Source organism: Mustelus asterias, chromosome 8 (assembly GCF_964213995.1).
Source record: "Mustelus asterias chromosome 8, sMusAst1.hap1.1, whole genome shotgun sequence".
NCBI classification, from domain to species: domain Eukaryota; kingdom Metazoa; phylum Chordata; class Chondrichthyes; order Carcharhiniformes; family Triakidae; genus Mustelus; species Mustelus asterias.
Window position 1 is genome coordinate 90,650,847 of NC_135808.1, and position 27,907 is coordinate 90,678,753.

The 27,907-nt window shown below is 40.8% G+C and overlaps 1 protein-coding gene across 2 annotated transcripts; it reads left to right on the plus strand.

Annotated features, from left to right (window-relative positions):
- The first annotated feature begins 805 nt into the window (after nt 1-805).
- prkaa2 (protein kinase, AMP-activated, alpha 2 catalytic subunit) lies at nt 806-27,401 on the plus strand. 2 transcript variants are annotated; one of them, XM_078218468.1, is made up of 9 exons: nt 806-934; nt 2,367-2,508; nt 6,416-6,509; nt 8,646-8,790; nt 10,080-10,167; nt 14,618-14,842; nt 15,783-16,287; nt 23,831-23,957; nt 25,600-27,401. In XM_078218468.1, exons 1-9 carry the CDS (start codon nt 841-843, stop codon nt 25,839-25,841), a joined length of 1,662 nt encoding a protein of 553 aa, XP_078074594.1. In that variant the 5' UTR covers nt 806-840; the 3' UTR covers nt 25,842-27,401. The 2 variants fall into 2 exon arrangements, with proteins under 2 accessions (XP_078074594.1, XP_078074595.1); XM_078218469.1 differs by having other exon boundaries at nt 820-934; nt 2,367-2,549; nt 25,600-27,395.
- The last annotated feature ends 506 nt before the right edge of the window (nt 27,402-27,907 follow it).

Here is a 27,907-nt window from a genome sequence, read left to right on the forward strand (position 1 = left end):
ACATCCAGGCTAACAACAAGAACAAGCAACACCCGAGCCTACCACTCTCCTGACAGAACACTGAATGAGATGTGGAAAGGTTATAAGGACTCTAGACCACCTGAACCTCTAACTTCAAGGACTTGAAGGGGGAGATGGCGTTACGAGAATGTTGTTAGTGTTAATACTGTAATAACAAGATGTTAAAATAGCATTAAAGTTGTAACAATAAGGTTAATGCCCAAGACGTATAACAATGTATGACGTATAACAATGGGATATAGACTTGGGAGGAAGTTTCATAATGGTATGTACAGTTTTTAACTACTGTTACCATTTCTCATGTGCTCACTTGTTTTGTGCATGTCTATCTTTAAAATGGTGTTACCTTGTTAATCTTAGAATTTTATTAACTTTAGAATTTTCTGTCGTATTTCTTTCCCTCCTATGTTACAGAATTTGTAACCATGTTATAGACTTTGTAATCCAAGCCACAGATAGGAATTCTTGATGGATGTTAAAAATATAGAAAAGTGAGGAATTCTGGCTAAAGTCCCGTCCAGCATTAAAACGACTGTGTCTGCCGGGTCCGAGTTAGAGGGGAGAACAGCAGGGATTTCTAGCAATAATCTAAGACAGTGAATCAACTTCTGCAGCAGAAGGAATAATAAACACATCTAACATTGCTTTAACCACCCATCATCCTGCTCTGTTCTCCCTCTGATGAGTGACTGTTGTCACATTGACTGTCTGAAAGATGGCGGCGCAAGTTGCCAGTCTTTCCTCCAAATAGTCACAGTGGCGAGTTGCCATGCGCGCTGGCTGGCCGCGGGGTATACTGGGTAGAGGGAGTCCAGCACGATGGCGGAGAAGCAGAAACATGACGGGCGGGTGAAGATCGGCCATTACATCCTGGGAGACACCCTAGGGGTGGGCACCTTCGGAAAAGTGAAGAGTTAAGTGTGTTGTCCTCATATCTGCGGGAGCTCTCGGTATTTTTCCGCTCCTCGTGTATTGATAAACAAATGTCCGTCTTTACTCGGACACGGTCACTCTCTCTGGTCAGTATTAACTTAGACACGGTCACTCTGGTCAGTATTAACTTAGACACGGTCACTCTCTGGTCAGCATTGACTTGAACACAGTCACTTTCTCTGGTCAGTATTAACTTAGACACGGTCATTCTCTGGTCAGTATTGATTCGGACACTCTCTGGTCAGTAGTGACACGGTCATTCTCTGGTCAATATTGACTCGGACACAGTCACTCTCTCTGGTCAGCATTGACGTGGACATGGTCACTCTCTCTGGTCAGTATTTACTCAGACACGGTCACTGTCTGGTCAGTATTGACTCAAACATGGTCACTCTGGTCAATATTGACTTGAACACGGTCACTCCCTGGTCAGGATTGATTCGGACATGGTCACTGTGGTCAGTACTAACACAGTCACTCACTGGTTAGTATAGACTTGGACACGGTCACTCTCTCTGGTCAGTATTGAGATGGTTACTTTTTCTGGTCAGTATTGAGATGGTCACTCTGGTTAGTATTGAGACGGTCACTTTGGTCAGTATTGAGACGGTCACTCTGGTCAGTATTGAGACAGTCGCTCTGGTCAGTATTGAGACAGTCGCTCTGGTCAGTTGACATGGTCACTCTGGTCAGTATTGACACAGTCTCTGGTCAGTGTTGACATGGTCTCTGGTCAGTGTTGACACGGTCTCTCTGGTCAGTATTGACACGGTCTCTCTCTGGTCAGTGTTGACTCGGACACGGTTACTCTTTCTGGTCAGTATTGACTCAGACATGGTCACACTCTCTGATCGGTATTGACTTGGACACGGTCACTCTCTGGTCAGTGTTTACTCAGACATGGTCATTCTCTGGTCAGTACTGACTTAGACCTTGTCACTCTCACTCTGATTAGTATTGACTTGGACACGGTCACTCTCTGGTCAGTATTGACATGGTCACTCTCTCTGGTCAGTATTGACTTGGACATGGTCACTCTGTCAGTATTGACTCGGACATGGTTACTCTCTGGTCAGTATCGACTAAGGCACGGTCACTCTCTGGTCAGTAGGGACGGACACCGGACATGTACTGTTTCCAGTCAGTATTGACTTGGACGCGGTCACTCTCTCTTACTGGTCAGTATTGACTTAGAGTCATAGAGGTGACAAGGTCATTCTCTCTCTCTCTCTCTCTCTCTCTCTCTCTCTCTCTGGTCAGTATTGACTCGGATGTGGTCACTCTCTCAGGTCAATTGTTTCTCACAAATGGTTTCCCCTCCTCCTGCCCCCTCTCCCTGGTCTTCCCTGCCAACCCTCTTGGATAAAGTGTAGTGCTTCTGACGCTAAATGCTGTTATCTTTCTTTCTGCAGTGGGAGAGCATCAGCTAACAGGACACAAGGTTGCAGTTAAAATCCTGAACAGGCAGAAGATTCGCAATTTAGATGTAGTTGGAAAAATCAAACGGGAAATTCAAAACTTGAAACTCTTCCGTCATCCTCACATTATCAAACTGTGAGTGATATTCATCGTGCTGTATCCTGGTGATAAATGAGGTCAGAGACCATTTGGAATACTGTGTTCTGTTTTGGGTATCACACCTCAAGATCAAGATATTCTTCAAGGGGATATAATTCAGATCCACTGGGGTTTAAAGAACTAAATTATGAATCCATTTGTGTAAATTTGGTGCTTATTCCATTGAGTTTAAAGTTCATGGTGTGATCCAATTGAAGTATTTAAAACTTCCTTTGTTGGGGAGACCTCAAAGTGAAGAACAATCTTGAAATTAAAAATAGAGGAATAAGAATTGAAATCAGGAAGCACTTTTCCACCAAAGGATAGTTGAAATTCAGAGTCCTCCCTCAAGTGACTGTGGATGTCGGATTGGTTGAAGTTTTAAAGACCTGGTTGAAATTTTAAAGACTTAGGATGATAGATTTTGTTATGTAAGGATATCTAAAGAATGTGGATAATTATAGGGCAGCATGGTGGCACAGTGGTTAGCACTGCTGTCCCATTGCTCCAGGGACCCAGGTTTGATTCTGGCCTTGGATGACTGTGTGGAGTTTGCACATTCTCTCCATGTCTGTGTGGGTTTCCTCCGGGTGCTCTGGTTTCCTCAGTCCAAAAATGTGTAGGTTAGATGGATTAGCCATGCTAAATTGCCCTTTAGTGTCCCAAGATGTGTAGGTTAGATGGATTAGCCATTGGAAATGTGTGGGGTCACGAGATAAGAAAGGGGAGAGGGCCTAGGTAAGATACTCTGTCAGAGTTGGTGCAGACGCGATGGGCCAAATGGCCTCTTCTGCACTGTGGGGATTCTATGATGGGTAAATGGATCTGACTGAATGATGAACAGGCCTGTGGACTCTCTTGTGCATCTGTTCCGAGACCTCCCCTAAATTAGTATCTTCCACTTAAACACTGCCAATATTAGGTTTTCAGGGGCAGTACATTGCATCTTCTCAGTATCCTTTGAATACGTTTTTCCTGGATTTGTTCTTAACTGGCTAATTCTAATATATCTCTGTTTCTTGAATTCACCTTTTTGAAGGAAGTTACTCCTTATCTTCCTTGTCAATTACTTTTATAATTATAATTTAGATCAAATCACCTATTCAATTCCTTGTACTGAAAGAGTATAAGTACACTTTATCCAGTCTTTCATTATAGCACAAACTCATAATCCCACTTTTAATGCTGGACCTTCTCCTTAATGGGAGTCCCCAAAATTGACCCTGATATTTCTGATGGCGTCTGACCAATGTTGTGTATAATTATAATGCAACCTACTAACTTTTATGTTTTGATTTTTTTTAATGATGAAACTTGGTGTTTTTTTTTGCATCTGCTTTTAATGACTTGATCTTTGTATCTCTAAATTCTTTTATGTACTTTGCCTTGTACATCATTTAGATTGAAGTCCAAAGTGCGCTATACTGTCATGTTAAAATGCTTGGTTTATCTGTGTTGCTGTGTAATTTTGCTGATCTTTGCATTTCAGTCTACTTCCTACTGTAATATCATCACTAACACTGAATAAACTCCCCATTCCCAAATGTACCAAAAGGAAGGGAAAATTAAACAAAAAGCTGGAATCAGCAATGATTCCTGGAGGACATCACATGTAATTACATATCTAATATCTATCCAGAAATGTGACTTTTATCCTCACTCCCTCCTACCTGCCTCTCAACTATACGCTTGTGCATGATAAACGGATGTGTCTAACTACAATTTTAGCTAAGGGTCTCTTGTGGAATCATATGAAATGCCTTATAAAAAATCCCTTAATCTTCCTTTACCTGTTCCTTTTTTTGCCCATACATAAACCACTATATTTTGATGCTGGCCCTGGTTATTCTTCATGCTCTCTTCCCACCAGATTTGTTAGTGAAGCTGTATTCTGATTCCATTTCATGTTAACTACTTCATTTTGTAGATTTTTAAAAAATAAATTGACGAAATATTGGACAACTAGTATGTGTAGGTCATCAAGTTGGTCAAAATATCCCTAGCTGGTACTGATTGTTGTTATTTTGATAATGTGGATCTGATCTTTCAATAGATACAGTTGTTTGGTGACAATGTTTACATTTTCTGTACATTTAAGGACAGCTTTTGATAGGCCCACTCTGGAATGCTGAGCTGGTACAGATTAATGTAACCAAAAGTGAAGGTCATGGAAGTGGCATGACATCGCCTTTTAGCTGCAACACAAAACATAAAACAAGTGAAGGTAAAAGGAAGGCATGGGGTTGCTAATCACACTGTTCAGGAACTACATTTTTTGCTGTTATGGAACATGAGAGAAACATTGTTTACATTCAAATTGGATGTATATGATTAACCATGGTTGGAATACCTTGGTGCATGCAGACGCTACGACAACGGATGAATGAACACCACTCGACAATCACCAGCCAAGAGTGTTCTCTTCCTGTTGGGGAACAGTTCAGCAGTCACGGGCATTCAGCCTCTGATCTTCGGATAAGTGTTCTCCAAGGCGGCCTTCACGACACACGACAACGCAGGGTCGCTGAGCAGAGACTGATAGCCAAGTTTTGCACACATGAGGACAGCCTCAACCGGGATCTTGGGTTCATGTCACATTATCTGTAACCCCACGACTTGCCTGGGCTTGCAAAATCTCACGAACTGTCCTGTCTGGAGACAATACACATCTCTTTAACCTGTGTTTAACGCTCTCTCCACTCACATTGTCTGTACCTTTAAGACTTGGTTACCTGTAAAGACTCGCATTCCAACCATTATTTTGTAAATTGAGTTTGTGTCTTTATATGCCCTGTTTGTGAACAGAACTCCCACTTACCTGACGAAGGGGCAGCGCTCCGAAAGCTAGTGGCTTTTGCTACCAAATAAACCTGTTGGACTTTAACCTGGTGTTGTGAGACTTCGTAAGAAGTCTAAAAAAAGCTAGTGGCTTTTGCTACCAAATAAACCTGTTGGACTTCTTACTGTGTTTATCCCAGTCCAACGCCGGCATCTCCACATCATGACGTTGTGAGACTTCCCAGGGTACTTAGGCATGGTTTGTGGTGCTTATTCTTAATGGTTAAGTGGAAAAACTGGAAATGTTGTCTTCTTGCTGAAGGAAAAGCATAGAGCTGCATCATGCTAAAGGTGTTTACAGTAACACACTGTTTATTTGGTGTGTTAAATTTAAATAAAGGATTCTTAAGGATTTTGATCACATATTGCATCACTGTTCCTATTGTATGATATTTCATTGCCAAATATTGTCAAGGTAACCTCACAAAAGGGTTAAACCAGTACTAAGTCAGAGAATCTTACAGCACAGAAAGAGGTCATTTGACTTGGTGCATGTGCAGTTCTTTGAAAGAGCTGCTGATTGGTTGCACTTCCCTTTTCTTTCCTCTGCAAACATTGCCTTTACGCGTATGTTAAGTATTATAGAGTATTTACAGCACAGAAACGGGCTATTTGACACAGTAGGTCTGTGCTGGTGTTCATGCTACATAAAGCCTCGTCCCATTTCGCTCGATCAATATATCCTTCTGCTTCGTCTTGGCTTCTCTTTAAATGCATCTGTCCTAAATACTTCAACGATTCCCTGATAGCAAGTGTAGATTCACTTTCATTTGTTTGTTAATCTACTTTCACTAGCCTTTCAGATAGTGTTTTCCAGATCATAATACTTTGTTGTGTAAGAATAAAATCTAATATTCCCCAGTTATCTTGATCTGTCCTCTGATTACAAGTTCACTTGCTGGAAACAATTTCTCCTTATTTACTCTTTCAAAAAATCTCATAATTTTGACAGCTTGCTACATTTCCCCTTGACCTCTATTCTGAAGAGAATGTTTCCAGTTTATTGTAATCTATACATTGTGGTACACTTTACTAGTGCCATAATTACTATGTTATACTTTACCAGATACCAGGTGATCAGCACTCCAACTGACTTCTTCATGGTGATGGAGTATGTGGCCGGTGGTGAGCTTTTTGACTACATCTGTAAAAATGGAAGGGTAAGAGCTACATGGTACAGCTATTTGATCCAATGGGGGATTGATCTTCAAGTGACGAAAAGCTTTTCTTTCTTGTTTTTTGTATTTTTATTTGGAATGCTTTTTAAGAAACAAATATATTTTAATTTAGCATTGCATCCTTAATTTTAGAAGCCAGTTGTTGAATATACATTCACTCCTCTACATCTCGTATTTAATTTCTATGGTGTAGTGTTTTAACTGTCACCGTCTACGTCTCAATTAGCTACAAACCAATCTGCGGTCAGTGTCATTGATTTGATGCTCAGTTCTTGAATATCCAGCAGGAGCTAAAAGGGAACCTCGCCCTATTAGTTTTTCTGGTCTCCCCTCCCCTTCCCCACAAAGAGGGAATGCAACTGACCAGACCAAGAATCAAAAGTGACAATAGGCATGTTAGTAAAGGCTGGTGCTTCTGAGGTGGTTTTCAGAGTGACGTTTTTAAAAATGCATTCATGTGGGCATCACAGGCAGGACCAACATTTATTTCCCTTCTTGAACTGCTGAAGTCAGTGTGGAGTTCATTACCTTTTGCTGTACCAGTTTGTTACAACTGAAAGGCTTCTGGGTCATCTCAGAGGGAAGGGCTGTGGATGTTGTCTACATGGACTTTAGTAAAACATTCGACATGGTCCCTCATGGCAGGCTGGTATAAAAGATTAAATCTCACGGGATCAGGAGCGGACTAACTAGATGGATTCAGAACTGGCTTGGCCATAGAAGACCGAGGGTAGCGGTGGAGGGGTGTTTTTCTGAATGGAGGTCTGTAACTAGTGGTGTTCCACAGGGATCAGTGCTGGGACCTCTGCTGTTTGTAATATATATAAATGACTTGGAAGAAAACTTAGCTGGTCTGATTAGCAAGTTTGTGAATAATACTAAGATTGGTGGAGTTGCGGATAGTGATGAAGATTGTCAGAGAATACAGCAGGATATAGATAGGCTGGAAAAATGGGTGGAGAAATGGCAGATGGAATTTAATCCAGACAAATGCGAGGTGATGCAAATTGGATTTGGTAGATCAATTCAGGTGGGAGCTATAAAATAAATGGCAGAACCATCAGGAGCATAGACACACACAGATCCACAGATCCTTAAAAGTAGCAGCACAGGTGGAAAAGGTGGTGAAGAAAGCATACGGCATGCTTGCCTTCATCGGACGGGGCATCGAGTATAAAAGTTGACAAATTATGTTACAGTTGTATAAAACGTTGGTTAGGCCACATTTGGAATACTGTGTCCAATTCTGGTCACCACACTACCAGAAGGACATGGAGGCTTTGGAGAGAGTACAGAAAAGGTTTAGCAGGATGTTGCCTGGTATGGAGGTTATTAGCCATGAGGTGAGATTGAATAAACTGGGATTGTTCTCACTGGAAAGACGGAGGCTGAGGGGCGACATGATAGAAGTTTATAAAATTATGAGAGGTATAGATTGGGTGAACAGTTGGAAGCTTTTTCCAAGGGCAGACATGACAATTACAAGGGGGCACAAGTTCAAGATAAAGGGGGAAAGGTTCAGTGGAGATGTGTGGTGAACGCTTTTTACACAGAGGATGGTGGGAGCCGGAATGCACTGCCAAGTGAGGTGGTTGAGGCAATCACATTAGCTACATTTAAGACTTATCTTGATAGGCATATGAACAAATGGGGAATAGAGGGATATAAGCAGTTGGTCTAGATAGGGCATGGTGATCGGTACAGGCTTGGAGGGCCGAATGGCCTGTTCCTGTGCTGTACTGTTCATTGTTCTTTGAAAGAGTCAACTACATTGCTGCCGATCTGGTGTTTCTTAAGACTGCTGGGTAAGGACAGCCAAAGGAAAGAAAGCACACTTTTGAATGACAATCTAGTAGTTTCATGGTTAAATTTATTGATGCTAACATTTTGCTCTAAGTTCATCTATTCAGTTAAATTTAAATTCCATAGCTACCATGTGGGATTTGAACTCATGTCACTGGATCATCAGTCATAACCTCTGACTTACTAATCCAGTAACTTAACCACCATGCTACAAATCCCATTGGAATGTTCTTGTGTGTTTAATTATTACTGTAACAGATTTAGGGCCTTCTACAGTAATATTGTGGCATGCCTAATGTTCTGTTCTTACTGTAGGTGGAGGAAGCAGAAGCTTGCCGTCTCTTTCAGCAGATTATTTCAGCTGTTGATTATTGTCATAGACACATGGTGGTTCATCGTGATTTGAAGCCAGAGAATGTTCTCCTTGATGCACAAATGAATGCCAAGATAGCTGACTTTGGTACGTGACTCCTGGTGTATGTGAGGAATGTGTCAGGCTGCAGCTAAGTGTTCCAGAGAAACAGAATTACTAGAACAGTTTGCATCTCAGTCTGCCAGAAATACAATGCAGAATTCAATTTGTTTCACACGAGAATGTAAGTTATAGTGGAGTAATTTAATTCTCATGAAATAAGAGTAAAGAGAGTTCAACCGATTGCTGATGTGAATAATGTGTTCTACACTAGTATTCTATAGGATGAGTGCAGAAGAAATGGACTATTTTAAGTAATTTAAATTACTGCTGTAATGTTGATATAATGTTCCTTTGAATAAAAACATGAGACAATCTAAATTATGGTAACCACAACTGAATCCTGTCTAATGATCCGTGAAGCCCTTTGGTTTGTTGGATAGGAGTTATGAATGGTTGTGTCATGTAATTGGGATATTTGCAACTATCATTCATGGCGTGAGATTTTGTTCTGACAAGAGAAAATGGATGGCGATCCTCACCAGAACCATTTTTGAACCGGTTGTTAAGTGTAGGGGCTAGGCCTACCTTGGTTTGGTTTTCCTTATTGTTGCCCATCTGGAATTCAGCAGAGTTGAATTTGTGATTGAGTAATTGTAGTTCCTGGTTTAGGATAATCCTGGGTGGAATACATTGGGCAAATTAGTTGAAAACCTCTTTTGACTATTTTTATTTGCTTAATTGAACATTAATGATATACTATGCTGAGGTATATTAACTCCTGCTTAAATCCAATTTAAATAGACAGATAAAGTTAATTTTATTAAAGAATGATTTTACGGCTGGGAATAGTCTAATTGAGAGGAGATCTAGAGAGTGGGAGGAATTTGAAAAAGGATGATGGCTGTATTGTAAAGTTTGGAGAAGGGCAAAAAGTAAGGTTATCTCTACATAAGAAAATGTTTTCTGAAATTGAGTTTCAGCATCTAAAAATAGAGAAAATGCTTCTGCTTTGAAGTGTAAATAATTGTTTTAGTAGGTGAGAATCTTAACTAAAGGAAAAAAGAATTAATTTTTAGCCTTTTTAACTTTTTCATTACAGGCAGGTTTTATATTTGAGATATGTTGGAAGCAGGAAAAGAAAAAAATACAAAAGTAACAAATAGTAGGGGTAAAAACACTTTCCATTTTCGATTGCTACTTGCTTTTCAAACAATTCATTATGAAGTTTTTATGATCACCGTTCAATTTGAAGGAATATGATTAGGTAAAGGTAAATTTAAATGATCCAACTAATGCATGGACCACACTCTCTAATTGTAACCTCCTCATTGTAGGGTTGTCTAATATGATGGCTGATGGGGAGTTTTTACGCACCAGCTGTGGCTCACCAAATTATGCTGCTCCTGAGGTTATCTCGGGCAGGTGAGATCTATCTTGTTTGTATTTTTGTGCTAAATCTAAGCATGTTCTTCATCTTATGTGGTCTTTTGAGATTTGGTTGACTTCTCTGTCCAGAAACATTTCCTGGTTTGTTGTTATTGCCTTCTTGTATATGTTTATCACTGCAGTCTAAATGCCTAAAGGTTATTTTCCCGCATAACTTTTTAATGCTGTTTTATGGCCTTGCACAACATTCCAAGAATGGACATGAATATACTTTTTGGATGGAGAAAATGCTGCAGAATTCAAGATCTTGTGTCCGTATATTCCTAGAATTAGTGTTGCAACACTAGATACAGAGCAAACTTCTGCCAGCCATGGTCCAAGAACCCTCATTCTCAAGAATATTATAATATTTCCAGTGCCTACATTGTAGTTGGCTGGTAAAGTGAGATTCATCTTTTTTTTTCAGTGTACGCTGCGACCTAGTGCCCAACAGATCTAGACTGAATTCATATGATGTATGATTCTATTGTATGAAATAAGATTTTCAAAGCTGGTACCGTTTATTACACTATCGGGAATATTTTATTACTATTATTTGCTCGCAAATTCCCATTTCTGGCAATATTCAGGTGTTTTGGAATTTAGATATTAAAAAACATCAATAGTTCAGGATTCTGGTCAGCGGTTCTTAACTCAAAATGAATACCTTCTGCTATTTCTAAATGGATAGAAATGTATCTGACATGCAAATATTTTAGGAGCTTTTTAATTGGTTTCATTTATTAATGGGCTGCAGTGAGAATTTTTTTCCTGATTGTGCATCCTCATGCTCATAGGTGCCATGTAAGCATAGTAGTTGAGATGAATAGACTGAAAGATAGAAATGGAATGTTGTGAGAGGTGAACCAGGGGACGCAGTGAGACTAAAATGAGGCTGAATTCCTTCACTCAAAGGGTGGTGCAACGTTGGAATTTTCTACCCCAGAGGGTTGTGGAAACTCAATTATTGGGCATGTGGAATTGCTTGGGACAGTGATGTTGAGGTAGATGATTAGCCAAGATCTAATTGAATGGTGGAGTAGGCTCGATGGGCTGAATGGCCAACTCCTGCTGATATGTTCCTCGGTGGAATAGGTCATGGGATAAGAGGTTCACTCCTTTGCAGAGTGTGAAGTTTAATCAGCAAGTCAGGAAAGCTAATGGTTGCTGGACCTGATCACTTTTATTGCTTCCTACTTCCACTTTGTTCCATGTACACCCCTTTCTTGGAGCCCAAGTAAAAGTGTTTCGTGTTGTGGTTTACTCAGCTGATATTTTTTGTTGCTTTACCTAGTTTTAAATGAGCTGAATTTTTTTAAAGGGAGTTGGTCATGTAAATATTTTAAAGAATTATTCGTATATGTACAATTTGATCCATTTATTTACAATTGCTGATTCTATGGCAAGTTAATAAACAGGAAGAAAGTACAAGTACAAAATCTACAGAATAAAATTGGAACATTTTTAAGCAATATTTGAGTGCTAGCTCCATTACCATGTCCCCAAACATCAGATTTTTAATTTGCTATCACGTGGATAGCAATTAAAACAATAAAGAAAAGTACCATTAAAGACTCCTATAGATTATATTTCAAAGGTCATAAGAATTTAATCAGTATGACTCCATTATCACTATAAAAGTTATGATTTTTGGAATAGTGAAGTCATTTCAGTGTTTATCTTTATTTTATGGTGGTAATAACTGCTATCAAATATTGCAAATGCAAAATGGAATGAGAAGGACAATTTTCCAGAAATCTTTCAGATAACATTACAGTAGTTCTGCAGTACAATATATTGTTTCAGTCACTAGGTGGCAATTGCTATTTTAGGAATATAGAATTGAAGCCAAAATCATGGTGCTCTTCGGTTAAATTCCCAGGTTTGGTAACCTGTGCGGAGGAAATGCACACATTATATCACATTACAGTTGTTAAAGCAGCCATTCATAGAATCTGATTTGCCAGTTATGTCACAATGCTTTTCAGACTTAAGAATGAATTGAATTATTTTGCAGAAAAGAGGAACTAAGAACCAATTTTTTATAAGTTTTTCGGGCCATGGTACTTTTGAATGGAAACTGTCTCATTCATTGCTCCGTCCTTCCCCCTCCCTACAATCTTACTCCTCAATGCCAGAACTTCAGTGCCATATAGAAACATAGAAAACTACAGCACAAAACAGGCCCTTCGGCCCCACAAGTTGTGCCGAACATGTCCCTACCTTTTAGGCCTACCAATAACCCTCCATCCTACTAAGTCCCATGCACTCATTCAGGAGTCTCTTAAAAGACCCTATTGAGTTTGCCTCCACCACCATTGACGGCAGCCGATTCCACTCGCCCACCACCCTCTGTGTGAAAAACTTCCCCCTAACATTTCCCCTGTACCTACCCCCCAGCACCTTAAACCTGTGTCCTCTCGTAGCAGCCATTTCCACCCTGGGAAAAAGCCTCTGAGAGTCCACCCGATCTATGCCTCTCAACATCTTATATACCTCTATTAGGTCTCCTCTCATCCTACGTCTCTCCAAGGAGAAAAGACCGAGCTCCCTCAGCCTATTTTCATAAGGCATGCCACTCAATCCAGGCAACATCCTTGTAAATCTCCTCTGCACCCTTTCAATCTTTTCCACATCCTTCCTGTAATGAGGCGACCAGAACTGAGCACAGTACTCCAAGTGGTGGACTGACGAGGGTCTTATATAGCTGCATCATTATCCCCGAACTCCTAAACTCAATCCCTTGATTGATAAAGGCCAGCACACCATACGCCTTCTTAACCACCTCCTCCACCTGCGGGGCCGCTTTTAGAGTCCTATGGACCCGGACCCCAAGGTCCTTCTGATCCTCTACCGTACTAAGAGTCTTTCCCTTTATATTGTACTCCTTCATCCCATTCGACCTGCCAAAATGGACTACTACGCATTTATCTGGGTTGAAGTCCATCTGCCACTTCTCCGCCCAGTCTTGCATCCTATCTATGTCCCTCTGTAACTTCTGACATCCCTCCAGACTATCCACAACCCCACCAACCTTCGTGTCGTCGGCAAACCTACCAACCCATCCCTCCACTTCCTCATCCAGGTCATTTATGAAAATGACAAACAGCAAGGGTCCCAGAACAGATCCCTCAGGCACACCACTGGTGACCGACCTCCAATTAGAAAAAGACCCATCTATACACACTCTCTGCCTCCTTTGGGCAAGCCAGTTCTGGATCCACCGGGCAGCAGCCCCTTGGATCCCATGCCCTCTCACTTTTTCGAGAAGCCTTGCATGGGGGACCTTATCGGACGCCTTGCTAAAATCCATATAAACCACATCTACCGCTTTATGTATGCATTTCAAGACTGAGGAAGGATGGCAAGTTTCTTTCCTCAAAGTTGGAGAACAGGTTGTTTTTGTTTAAGACAACTTGACAGCTTCGCAGCCCAATTTTTCAAACTACCATCGTGGAATATGACCTCACATTCTCTGGATGATTTGTTCAGGCCTCTGAATTACTAGTTCAGTAGCATAATGCAAAACTATCATATCCTTATTTTTATTTGTTTTAAAGTTGTGAATTGACCTGAGCAGATTTCAGCTCTATTTAAAGCTGTATTTTGTTCCACTTGTATGCACCTTACTTGAATGTCCTATCTGATGAATTTTGTTGAGTAAATGTACAAAGAAATAGATTTCCAGAGCAGAGCTTTAAAAAAGACATAGCTGGAAAAGCATTGTTATATAACTGGCAAATCAGATTCTAGGTGACCTTGGCCTGGAACCATTTGGTTATTACTGCAGACTTTATTCTAAGTCAGGATTTTTCAGTTTTCAACTGTAGAAGTGTGATTAACATGGTGAGCATTACAGTCAACCAGCCTTTGTCTTAATTATCAGAATTTGGGATTATAATCTAGAAGAGCACCTGTAACTGAAGCAAAAGAGATTAGTTTTACCAAAATAGCTATTAACGTTGTCTTCAACACCTCGGAACACAGTTTGTTTCAATAATAGTTATTTTTGACAGCCAACATTTTCTCCCATTCATTTCTAGGGAATCTTCTTGTGTTACGTATAAAAATAAAGGTAATCTTCATTAATTTATATAGTTGTGCAGTTCACGCCTTCCATTTTCACTTTTTGTAAATGCTAATCTGTTAATTGCTTGACATCTCATTTTCAGCATCTTCCAGAGTCTGGCTAATGCAATGCAATACTGTAAACACTTCAACTGGAGCGAACTGGTTATTGTACTTTCTCTCTATTCTTTTGTTGTTTTTCCCATTCTTTTGTTCTCTGAGCAGTCCTAAACTGATCAAATTTTGTGGAAGCTGCATCTTTAGTAATAAATTAGTTTTTGTATTGCCTCCTATTTTATATATCCTTCAGTGTACGGGCTTGGTAGTGTACAAAAATATTATAGAATTTTGCCATATTTATATTTTATTTGTTTATCAGGTTGTACGCAGGCCCAGAGGTAGACATCTGGAGTTGTGGTGTGATTCTTTATGCCTTACTGTGTGGGACGCTGCCTTTTGATGATGAGCATGTGCCAACACTGTTCAAAAAGATCCGTGGTGGTGTATTTTATATTCCTGAGTATCTGAACCGCTCAGTTGCTAATCTTCTCATGCATATGCTGCAGGTTGACCCGCTGAAAAGGGCAACCATTAAAGACATCAGGTATGATCTGTAACATGTATTTGTCTATGCTATTCCTTCTCACCCTTTCATTCCTTTTTATGAGGGTACGAATGTTTTTTTGTAAGCTATCATATCATCTGCAGCAACAAGGGCAAAATGGGTAGATATCCATTCCCATGTCTCCAGCTAAGTTTCTCTTCACCCAAGCAATAATGGGAGCCTTATGATAGTTTCACCTCTAATGAAATTTTTGGGACACTATTATAACATTTTTAAAAATGATCCATCCCCTTTCCAACACATTGCTGAAGGCTCAATCAGATGCTTTTTTAAATGTAGTACCGTAGCCACTGAAGAAGAATAGGTGGGGGGAGGAGGAACACTGGAGGAGATCTGGGATTTGGGGAGAAAGAAGAACATGGGGAGAGGGGTAAAAGGGCACTGCACACTTGCCTTCACCCCCACTGCCCCCTCAAAATCTAAATATTTTTCCATCTTAAATCTCAATGAAAGGTTGATAATAAAAATGCCATTCATTTATTTATTTTTCTCGAAAGGAGCCCATGGTGCTTCACTTGCTTTTAAATTGGAAGATGATGTCAGATTGGCCCTGGGGTGGATTTAAAAAGGGGAGAGTGTTATAGGAAATGGAGATGCAGAGGAGAGGGAATGTAGATGAAGGAAAGGAGAGTGCAGAGGTGGAAGAATAAGTGAAAGAGGAGTGGAATTCAGTCAGTACATCATATAAATTTATTATTCTTTAAATTTCATTTAAACCATTGAATTCCAACATGTCTTATCTTTGGAGTAAAGTGCACCAATACAATCTATGGTCATCATTAGAAGGTTGTGGTTTACAAACGGAACTATTACATGGTATTATACATTTGGAAGGATTAGTATTGTTTTGGGCTGAAATTTTGATCCTGTTTTGATTTAACACAGTGAACACTAAAATTGCATTCTCATTTCATAACAGGGAACATGAGTGGTTTAAACAGGATTTACCAACTTATCTATTCCCAGAGGATCCAGCTTATGATTCCAATGTCATAGATGAAGACGCAGTGAAGGAAGTATGTGAAAAGTTTGAGTCTACTGAGTCCGAAGTTATGAACAGCCTATACAGTGGTGATCCACAGGACCAGCTTGCTGTAGCATATCACCTCATTATTGACAATCGGAGAATTATGAATCAAGCCAGTGAGTTTTACCTGGCATCCAGCCCTCCCACAGGTTCGTTTATGGATGATAATGGGCTGCATATTCCAGCTGGTGTCAAAGCACACCCTGAGCGCATGCCCCCTCTGATGGCAGACAGCCCAAAGGCACGCTGTCCCCTTGATGCACTTAACACTACTAAACCCAAACCAATGGCATTGAAAAAAGCAAAATGGCATCTGGGCATTCGCAGTCAAAGTAAACCATATGATATTATGGCGGAAGTCTATAGAGCCATGCGGCAGCTGGATTATGAATGGAAGGTAAGAAATAACAAGCATAGATTTTAAAAGCAAAAGTCATTATTTCTGTCATGTTCTCTAATCATTTTGTAGGATCTTTATTTTGTCTGTTTCTAAGCCTCAACCAACATCACTCTGACACCAGCTGCTTGAAAATGTGTGACTGGAATAGAAGACTCATCTGTTTAATTTTAATCCCCCGGTATTGTAGACACTGTCTTAATTTTAATAATAGAATGATTGAAATTGGGAGCTTGTGTAGTTGAGGCTTACGGTACACAAGCTAACACTTTGTTACGCTCTTGCAGTGATTTGCGCTATGTTGTGACATGCCACCTCATCTCAGCTTCACCCACACTTTGTAATGCTTTAAAATTGAAGGGCATGATTGACTCATGAGATGTCAATTATATCAGAACATAGAGACCTATATAATACTGAAACATGACTATTGTGTTTTTGTACCTTTTTTAATCCTAATGTTAGCATGCTGAAAGATGTGAAAATAGAGTGGTAGAGAATTTCTTGGAGCAACTGCTGCTGTAACTTCATGGAAGTATGGTGGAAACCTCATTTTAGACAAGATTTTCATTGCACTTCTGATTTGGTCTCAGCCATAGGACTGGCGCAATGTCCCAAAACTTCTCCACCTGGAGACCCCTGCTTTGAGATCTTGCAAGCATTTAGTAATGCAGTTTTTTAGAAGTTCATTCTTGGGATGTATTACAGGTAGGGCAGGTATTGCCAATCCTTAATTGCCCTGTGAAAGCGTTCTTGAACAGTTGAAACAATGGAGTGGCTTTATAGGTCACTTAAAAGGGCATTTAAAAATTCACTATGTTGGTGTTGGTCTGATGTCTTTTAGGCGAGACCAGGCAAGGAAAGCCTAGTTTTTTCCCTAAAGGACAGTGATGAAACAGTTGGATTTTTTACACCATATGACAGCTTCATGGTCACTTTTACTGTTAGCAGCTTTTTATTTTGGCATTCTTTTACTTTATTTGATTTCAGTCCTTCAAATTACCATGATAGGATTTGAGCCCACATTGTTTTGAATTAGTTGTCCAGTAACATAACCAGTGTCACTTACCCATATGAGTAAATGTCCTTTCGATAATTACGATTAGTTTCTCAATTATTTTAAGTTTCTCGGAAATGCTTCTATCTTCAAAAGTGGAAAAGCAGCTCAAATTGAGAAGTGAAATCAGTAAAACATGTCTTCTTTATTTCTAACTCAAATAAACAAAATAAATTGATCTCTACTTTTAAAAAACGAAGTGAATTCATTATAAATAATTTTATATGTACAGACCAGGACTTGCCTCAGGACTGCTCCTGCCACTGTTGGGAGTGCAGTTCAGACCTCATTTCTAAATGTTATTTCCATTGCATTTGCATTAAAGTTACGGCAGTGGATTGGGAACAATTCTGAGGAAACCTTCATTAGCACTGTTTATCATACCTTTCAGCATGTTAAACTGTTTCTTCGTCTGCAACTGTTTCCTATTTTGCTGAGATTTTGTGGATGAATCTGTTCATCAGACTCCCTGTTTACTAACTGCTGTTCAGAGCAGGACATTTTGAAACAATGCTACTTTGGTTTTTTTACTAAATTGACCCTGAAATATTTGCATTTCCTTTAGAAAAATGTACAGGACAGTTTGAGTGGAGTTGTTGTTTACATTCAAAACTAGGTCTATTTTAGTTTATAGATATCTGTTCACTCGTTATCTAGTCTTAACATGGGTGGCAGTAGATATTATGAAATATGTAATTTTGGAATGTGCACTTTCGGTCAAACCCTTATTTTTGGGCTTTAGAAATTTTGGTCAGAGGGAAGTGAAAAACGGAAGGGAAAATAAAGAAATGTGGGAATTTAATGGCCAGATTGTGCAGCTCATTGACCAGTTTGCACAATCAAAGTGAGAAGCTTACGTGGGCTTTTTCCATTACAAATCTGAACAAAATAGAACATTTTTTGACCAAGCTGTGACTTTTAAGGGGGTCTGGACAAACACATGAATAGGATGGGAATAGAGGGATATGGTCCCCGGAAAGGTAGGGGGTTTTAGTCCACATGGGCAGCTTGGAGGGCCAATGGGCCTGTTCCTGTGCTGTAATTTTCTTTGTTTTGTGGCAACAGGAAATCAAGTGGCAGAGGTGGAAATGGTTTTGGATGGAAAAAAGTTTTCACAGATTGATGCATACTTTCACATTTTTTTTCTGTTTCCTTTTATGATGAAGAAACATTTTTTAGGTTACTAGGATTTTGGGGAGATCAGAAATAACAACAGGAAAGTCTGGAAATACTCAGGAGGTCAGGCAGCATGAGTGGAGAGAGAAACAGAGTTAACGGGGGGATTCTCCAGGCCCGCTAGCTGCAATCATGAATTGTGCTGGCCCGGAAAATCGGGAGTTGGTGGGAAATTGATAGGGTCCCCACCTGCGGTTGCATATTCAAATCCACATATTTCAATATAATTAGCGAGCTTGCAACCCAAGTCAAATGGCCCTCACTATTCAGCCACCTCCCCAGTGGGATCTGCACTGGCTGGGATTTGATACAGGCCCTTACAAGCAAGGATCTGGTGTATTGGTCTCCTAGAGTCAACCCCTCAGCAATGAGAGACATCTCCCCCCACACCCCCCCTTCCACGCAGGCATGAGGTTTATCTGACCTGAACCCCCACTCAGCCCCACTTCCCCCTCAGACCCTCACTCAGGACCCTTCGAGCCATGCACCAAACAGTGCACTGGAACCCTGGCCTGGTGCCTTGGGCTGAATGGGGGCTCGAAGAGGTAGGTCCAGTAGCCATTTGCAGTGCCTTGTTAAAGATTCAATTGTCAGATGAAGGGATTTCTCTCATCCTCCAGCCATCTGCATTGATTTGGATTTCCCTTCACGGTTGACTGCACCTCAAGTACTCCATTGAGAGTCTAATCTTGATTGATAGCCTGTGCTTTCACTTTTAAAAGGCACTGTGCTTGAACTTGCTGCAGAGCAAAGGCATCAAGTGCAGTGGAGAGGTTTTCAATGATTTCTGCTTGCTGGGGAGCTCAGCAACGTCAAAATCAAAACTGTGTGCATCCCCTCCCCCCTCCAACAGGTGAAATTGACATCCATGGTAGGGGTGATCTTCAGGTCTCTCGGGCTAGTAGAACATAGGACGTTACAGCGCAGTACAGGCCCTTCGGCCCTCTATGTTGCGTCGACCAGTGAAACCAATCTAAAGCCCATCTAACCTACACTATTCCAATATCATCCATATGTTTATCCTATGACCATTTAAATGCCCTTAATGTTGGCGAGTCCACTACTGCTGCAGGCAGGGCATTCCACGCCCTTACTACTCTCTGAGTGAAGAACCTACCTCTGACATCTGTCCTATATCTATCACCCCTCAATTTAAAGCTATGTCCCCTCGTGCTAGCCATCACCATCCGAGGAAAAAGGCTCTCACTGTCCACCCTATCTAATTCTCTGATCATCTTATATTCCTTTATTAAGTCACCTCTTAATCTTCTTCTCTCTAACGAAAACAGCCTCAAGTCCCTCAGCCTTTCCTCATAAGACCTTCCCACCATACCAGGCAACATCCTGGTAAATCTCCTCTGCACCCTTTCCAATGTTTCCACATCCTTCCTATAATGCGGCGACCAGAACTGTACGCAATACTCCAAGTGCGGCCGCACCAGAGTTTTGTACAGCTGCAACATGACCTCCTGGCTCCGAAACTCAATCCCTCTACCAATAAAAGCTAACACACCGTACGCCTTCTTAACAACCCTATCAACCTGGGTGCCAACTTTCAGGGATCTATGCACATGGACACCGAGATCTCTTTGCTCATCCACACTACCAAGTATCTTACCATTAGCCCAGTACTCTGTATTCCTGTTACTCCTTCCAAAGTAAATCACCTCACACTTTTCCGCATTAAACTCCATTTGCCGCCTCTCAGCCCAGCTCTGCAGCTTATCTATGTCCCTCTGTAACCTGCAACATTCTTCCGCAGTGTCCACAACTCCACTGACTTTAGTGTAATCCACAAATTTACTAGCCCATCCTTCTACGCCCTCATCCAGGTCATTTATAAAAATGACAAACAGCAGTGGCCCCAAAACAGATCCTTGCGGTACACCACTAGTAACTGAACTCCAGGATGAACATTTCCCATCAACCACCACCCTCTGTCTTTTTACAGCTAGCCAATTTCTGATCCAAACCGCTAAATCACCCTCAATCCCATGTGTCCGTATCTTCTGCAATAGCTTAAGGGAACCTTATCAAACACTCTACTGAAATCCATATACACCACATCAACTGCTTTACCCTCATCCACCTCTTTGGTCACCTTCTCAAAGAACTCAATAAGATTTGTGAGGCACGACCTACCCTTCACAAAACCGTGTTGACTATCCCTAATCAAATTATTCCTTTCTAGATGATTATAAATCCTATCTCTTATAATCCTTTCCAAAACTTTGCCCAGAACAGAAGTAAGGCTCACTGGTCTATAATTACCAGGGTTGTCTCTACTCCCCTTCTTGAAAAAAAGGGACAACATTTGCTATCCTCCAGTCTTCTGGCACTATTCCAGTAGACAATGACGACATAAAGATCAAAACCAAAGGCTCTGCAATCTCCTCCCTAGCCTCACAGAGAATCCTAGGATAAATCCCATCCGGCCCAGGGGACTTATCTATTTTCACACTTTCCAGAATTGCTAACACCTCCTCCTTATGAACCTCAATCCCGTCTCGTCTAATAGCCTGTATCTCAGTATTGTCTTCGACAACATTGTCTTTTTCCCGTGTGAATACTGACGAAAAATATTCATTTAGCACCTCTCCTATCTCTTCGGACTCCACGCACAACTTCCCACTACTGTCCTTGACTGGCCCTAATCTTACCCTAGTCATTCTTTTATTCCTGACATACCTATAGAAAGCTTTAGGGTTTTCCTTGATCCTACCTGCCAAAGACTTCTCATGTCCCCTCCTGGCTCTTGTTAACTCTCTCGTTAGGTCCTTCCTGGCTAACTTGTAACTCTCAAGTGGGGGCATTCAAGCCATGACACTCCCATCCTGGTGGAGAGTGCCGAGGTCAACCTCTTGCCCCCCCCCCCCAGCCTACGCCCACCCAACCCCCAGGACCCTTGAGGGACCCTTCCTCTGCAGCTTGGCATCTGGGCATACCTCCTCGAAACCCCACAGGGCTGAAGGTGCTAGGCCAGGGTGTCCGTGCCAGGGGGCGGTGTACTGTTGGTGCTGCAAGGTGCTTGGCCTGAGGGGAGGCTGAGTGGGGGAGTCTGAGCGTAAAGGGGGCTTGAGTGGGTTGGTCTGAGGGGGTGGGTGACTGAGTGGGGACTATTGGGGGGGGTTGGGTCACCTTCATGCCTGTGTGGTGTTGTGGGGAGGGGAATTACTTGTTTTTTTGTGGGTGGAGGGGTTGGTGATGCTCCCTTAGTCAGTGTGGTGGTGGGGCGGGGGGGCCACACCATTCCTTTTGGGGGGGGCGGGGGGGGGCACACCTTTCCTTTTTATAGGAGGGGGCCTGTCTCCAAACTCATGACAGGAGCCGTCCCAGGCATATCTAAAAATGAGTTGTCAACCTGGTGAAGGTACAACACAGGAATGCTTGCATGCCAGATATCAGAAGCAGCATGCAATACACAGAGCTAAGCAATCCCACAACCAACAGATCTGATCCAAGCTCCTCTATATCTAAAGATAGGTGGAGGGGCAGGTAGTATTGAGGAGGTGGGGAGGCTGCAGAAAGATTTAGACAGTTTAGGAGAGTGGTCCAAGAAGTGGCTGATGAAATTCAACGTGGGCAAGTGCGAGGTCGTACACTTTGGAAAAAAGAATAGAGGCATGGACTATTTTCTAAACGGTGACAAAATTCATAATGCTAAAGTGCAAAGGGACTTGGGAGTCCTAGTCCAGGATTCTCTAAAGGTAAACTTGCAGGTTGAGTCCGTAATTAAGAAAGCAAATGTAATGTTGTCATTTATCTCAAGAGGCTTGGAATACAAAAGCAGGGATGTACTTCTGAGGCTTTATAAAGCACTGGTTAGGCCCCATTTGGAGTACTGTGAGCAATTTTGGGCCCCACACCTCAGGAAGGACATACTGGCACTGGAGCGGGTCCAGCGGAGATTCACACGGATGATCCCAGGAATGGTAGGCCTGACATACGATGAACGTCTGAGGATCGTGGGATTATATTCATTGGAGTTTAGGAGGTTGAGGGGAGATCTGATAGAAACTTACAAGATAATGAACGGCTTAGATAGGATGGACGTAGGGAAGTTGTTTCCATTAACAGGGGAGACTAGGACGCGGGGGCACAGCCTTAGAATAAAAGGGAGTCACTTTAGAACAGAGATGAGGAGAAATTTCTTCAGCCAGAGAGTGGTGAGTCTGTGGAATTCATTGCCACAGAGGGCTGTGGAGGCCGAGACGTTGAGCGTCTTCAAGACAGAAATTGATAAATTCTTGATTTCTCGAGGAATTAAGGGCTATGGGGAGAGAGCGGGTAAATGGAGTTGAAATCAACCATGATTGAATGGTGGAGTGGACTCGATGGGCCGAATGGCCTTACTTCCGCTCCTATGTCTTATGGTCTTATATCCAGTTCTGAATGGTGATGGACAGTTAAACAACTTGTACTGCAGAACTAGTTGCACCCCTAGCCAACCAATTCCAGGACAGCTAAAACACCGGCGTCTACCCAATAATGAGGAAAATAGCCAAGGTATGTCCTGTCCAGAACACCATCACTTGCAAGTTCCTCATTAAGTCTCTCAGATCCTGAGTTGTTAATATATCATCGTTTCTTCACTGCTACTGGGTCAAAAGCCTGGAACTCCCTCCCTTACAGCACTGTGGGTGTACCTACAACAAAAGGACTGCAGCAGTTCAAAAAGGTGGCATATCACCACCTTCTCCAGGGCAATTCGAGATGGGGAATAAATGCTGGCCTGGCCAGTGTTGCCCACATTCCATTAACAAAGGTAAAAATAGTCTTAAAGGGCCAAAGGGAGTGGTGATGGTGTAAGAAAAGAAACCAACAAAATATTTGCCTGGAGCAGGATGCTGCTGTCTGAAAATATAAATAAAAGAAAACGAAAATATGCAAAGTAAAGGAAACAAAATGGGGAAAATGGACTTTATGGTCTGAATTTGTTGAACTCTGTTGAGGTCAGAAAGCTGTAAAGAATTGAATTGAAAGATTGCTGTTCCTCAAGCTTGCGTTAAGCTTCACTGGAACAGAGCAGCAAGTCAAAGACAGGAATGTTGGCGTGAGAGCAAGTTGGAGAATTAAAATGGGAAGCCATCCAGATTCGCTGCTCACAGTGTGGTTGTCTCAAAATTGGGGAGGTCAAATGCAGATTGGGTGACCACTTTGCAGAATATCTGCATTCAGTCTCAGAATATGACCCCGAGTTTACAGTCACTTGACATTGGAATAACAATGGTTTCGGAACCTTATCTTTGATCAGAATTAATGACCTGAACACTCTTATGTGATAGATTTGTAATACATTACTTTTTCAAGGTGGTGAATCCCTATCATCTGCGTGTGCGTAGAAAGAATTCAGTGACTGGAAATAATGTGAAAATGAGTTTACAGCTGTATCAAGTTGACAATCGCAGCTATCTGCTAGATTTCATGAGCATTGATGGTAAGGTGACACTTGTTTTGTCTCATTGTGTATTATCTGCAACTAAAATGTGGTGAATGTTATACTATTGTCCAGTAGCCAGCTTTTTATATTTTTCATCTCAGTAATTCCACAAGGCTTTCCCGGTGAGAAATGGTTTTGCTATCTCTGGCTTGTGTGGACTAAACCATTAAGATGAATGGTTTATCTGAAAGTGCTAGAAGCACATACAAGGCCAACAGTATTTATTGGGAGAAAAGATAGATTAATATTTTGAATGTAAACCAATCCTCAAAATAAGAAAATGGAAGACAGATGAGTTTTCAATAGGACTGAGCAAAACAAAGAGAAAGAAACAGAAGTGAACTAGTAAAAATCCCTCCCCCCCCCCCCCATTAGAAGATTGAATGAGTTGGGTAGATAGTAATCAGATCTTTTAGGCTGGAAGTGAGAACTAGAGCAGAGTCTACAAGAATCAACTCAGTGAAGCAATGAAAATACATTAAGAAGCTTAAAAGTGCTACGTAAGAAACAGCACTGGAGTCATGTGTACAAAAAATGACAAAATTGAGGAAACTAAAAATAGAAGAACTGCAAGTGACATGCAGCAAATACTGGAATAAAAGTAAAACTGCTAAAAGCACATGTCAATGTGTCAGTACAGAGCATGTTAAGAGTTACAGTGCAGATTTGGCGGGTGAGAATTGAGCCCTGAAATTTCCTGAATTGGCATAACTGGCACATTACATTGAAATTTAAGCTTTTCTTTCTGTTGGCGTATTGCACCGAAATTCCAGCGAATTTCATTAGCATGCATGTTCCACAAAACAAGTGGAAATCGATCTAAACAATTAAGACTAAGCTTTTGTCATATTCTTCTTTTAAGCCTTTATTTATGTATGAGGATTAAAGTTTAATGCCACAGTCAATCATTTGTGTACATGGGTACAGATTTAAGTTGATGCAATCATGGTAGCCTTACAATTTTAATGCAAGTTTACTGATGCCAAGAACATACATTGAAAATTGTAAAAAAATACATTTTGGCTCCAGCAAGTAAAATTTAAAGAAGAATCACCATAAAACACCAGAAACATTTCTTTGGACAGATGTGTATTTGTAACTAGTTCAGAACTGACATAAATTCAACACATTAGTGTGAGCAGTATCTTTGGATGGGCACAAAACTTTGCTAAATGAATGGCAGAGGATTTTGGTGGCCGTTCAGCAGAATGCAAATAAAAGAGCAAGAAAATTTGGTCACAGTGTAAAAATGAGCAAGTTATTTGCTCTAAATTTGTGGCATTATTTCAGTTATGCTGTTGTTTTGACTCAAGTTTTCAGGAAATTCCAGACTTGGGTTGCTGTAACACTCAAAACCCTGCCATTTTGAAATAAAAGCAGAAAATGTTGGAGTGAAATGGCAGGTCAGTCAGAACTGTGCAATAAATGGGTTAATGATTCAGTGGAATTCTTCATCTAAACTGATATGGTTATGTTGATCACACTTGCGTTATTAATCAATCTCCATTTTACATGTTGTATAGTCTGTGCGTGTCCAGCATATTTTGTTTTATTTCTAATTTCCTATTTGTTTGTTTTTCCCCTCCTTTTGTGTTTTGCTTTTTGCTCTCAATCTTTCTTACTGTTCTTTGGTTATTAGATGATATTATGGAACAAAAATCAGGCTCTTCCACTCCCAAGCGTTCAGGATCAGCGGCTCTGTTACACAGGCCAAGACTGAGTACTGATGCCACAGCTACTGACAGCCAGCCTTTGACGCTCGTTGGATCACTCCCCAGCTCTCTGACTGGATGTTTGAGCTCTATGACTCCACGAAACGGAAGCCATACGATGGATTTCTTTGAGATGTGTGCTAGCCTTATTACTACACTGGCTCGCTGACAGAAAAATAGCAGCCTCCTGTTAAATCATAGAGCATCAGCTCTTAAACCCAGAAAGAATTTGCAAGAAAATACCCTTTCCACTTTGTGCATCTTGTACTTCAGCACTGGTTATAGACCATGCCAGTTTACAGCTGGTGCTTTTGTTACTTTGGTGTAGTGGAGGCTGAAGGGTAGCATTTTGCATTGTTGTTTTGAAACTCTGCAGTAATATTGTGGAGCTTTATTATTGTATCCTGTTTTGCCAGCCAAATTCATGGTATTATACAGGTTTACAAATACAACTGGAAAGGCCTAGAAAAGCAACAATTTTTATTTTAAGGCAGAGATATATTACAAATGTTAATCAGTGAAAAAACTAAAGGACGGGTGAAACACGTTTAAAGGACTTGACTTGTGATCAGGACAATTGATAAGATGTGTTAATGGAATGGATGACAGTTCATTCTTCAGCCACGTTGTGAGTAGGTTGAGATACTTATTTCTACTCGGGTTAGTTGTAGCTAGAAAGCTGTAACATTAAAACTCTGGTCTATAATAAAATGAGGTAAATTACATTGAAGTTAAAATGGCTAATTTGAAATCCTCAAATTACATTGTATGCAATTGCTAAGGTTTATTTTACTGCAGTTTTGTTTTATTGATGGCAATTTATTTGTGTGGAACTGTAGGTCTAACTATGGCTCAGTGCACAAACAAGATTAACCTGGAGAATGGTCTTTGAAACACTTCTTTAGAAATATATCCCAGCTCACGTGAATACTTCTCCGCAGCATATCTTTTACTTAGTAAAGTCAGCAGCATGTAGAGCTAGATTTGGTGTAACTTGAACTGAGTGATGAGTTTTATTTGAATGTATTTTCTGTACCTTTTATAGTACAAACTGAGAGATAACATTAAATACTATCACAAATATTTGGCACTTATCTCTAGCATTTAACAAAGATCCCCAAATCAGGATCCTTTAACAATGATTAATGTTATCATCCCTTTTTACGAGTGTTTTATTTACTAGTGGGTCTCTGATTCTCACCATATCAGATGTGCTATTTTATAAGGCCTGCCAGTTCAAAAATTGATTTTAAAAGAAATTAAGCAAATTTAAGGTTCGATTATACTTTTATTTTGCAAAATGGAGAAGTACTTTGAACTAATACTTCATCTAAACTTTCTTTCCCGCTCTTCTGTTTTTTTTTCGGGTGGCTGATCTGCCGTACATTTCCTCTACAGGTTTTATTTCAGCTTTGCAACTTTCACTGTTTCTTTGCATCCCTGATCATTATTGTATTTCTGCTACTAAACATTTAGTTCTCTTTGAAGCTTAATAGTTCAGCTAATTGATAGGAGCAATGTTCATGATTTTAATTGATTGAAAAGGATTTTGGTTATAATTCCCTGCAACTATTTTAAGAGTCCTGATGGTGACCTTTCCTCTTTAATCTAGTGAATGCAAGTGATACATATATGCTTGATGTTGTATACGATCAAAAAACTTACAATCATTCTGAACATAAAGATTCATGTTTGGCCTCCATTAAATTTGCTCTTACCCCAGGTCTCCAGATGCATCATTCCCATTAGTTTTATTTATTTTGTTGCGAGGGGGAAGGGATACTGGTGGTGTGAATGGTGAAAATCAGCAATAGCTGCCCATTTCAGGTAGCATGGTCAGATGAATGAACTCCAAAGCAAGAGATTCTTTTGACCCCAGACTGGGTTGTAGCAACTCAGAAAGAGGAGGCCTGTCAGCATCTTGAGCCCATCAGAGGTTGCTGTCCTGGTTGCTTGAGGAATGTGATGAGCTTTAAGCAAAAAGATCCCTGATCATTTACTGCACCCCCCCCCCCCCCAACCCACCCACCCATTTTGCCCCATCCAGAAATCAGGGCTCTTTGCTCTTCTAAGTTTCTAGAAATTAGATGGTTATTGTTGTAAACTTCCTCTTTCCTTCTTACTACCCTTACTACCCTCCTCCTCACTTGCCAAGGAGCCAAGCTGTTCTCCTGGGAAAATGGTGGTTGACCGTTTATGTAAAAACAAAAACTTTGCCCTTATCTAGAAACTGGT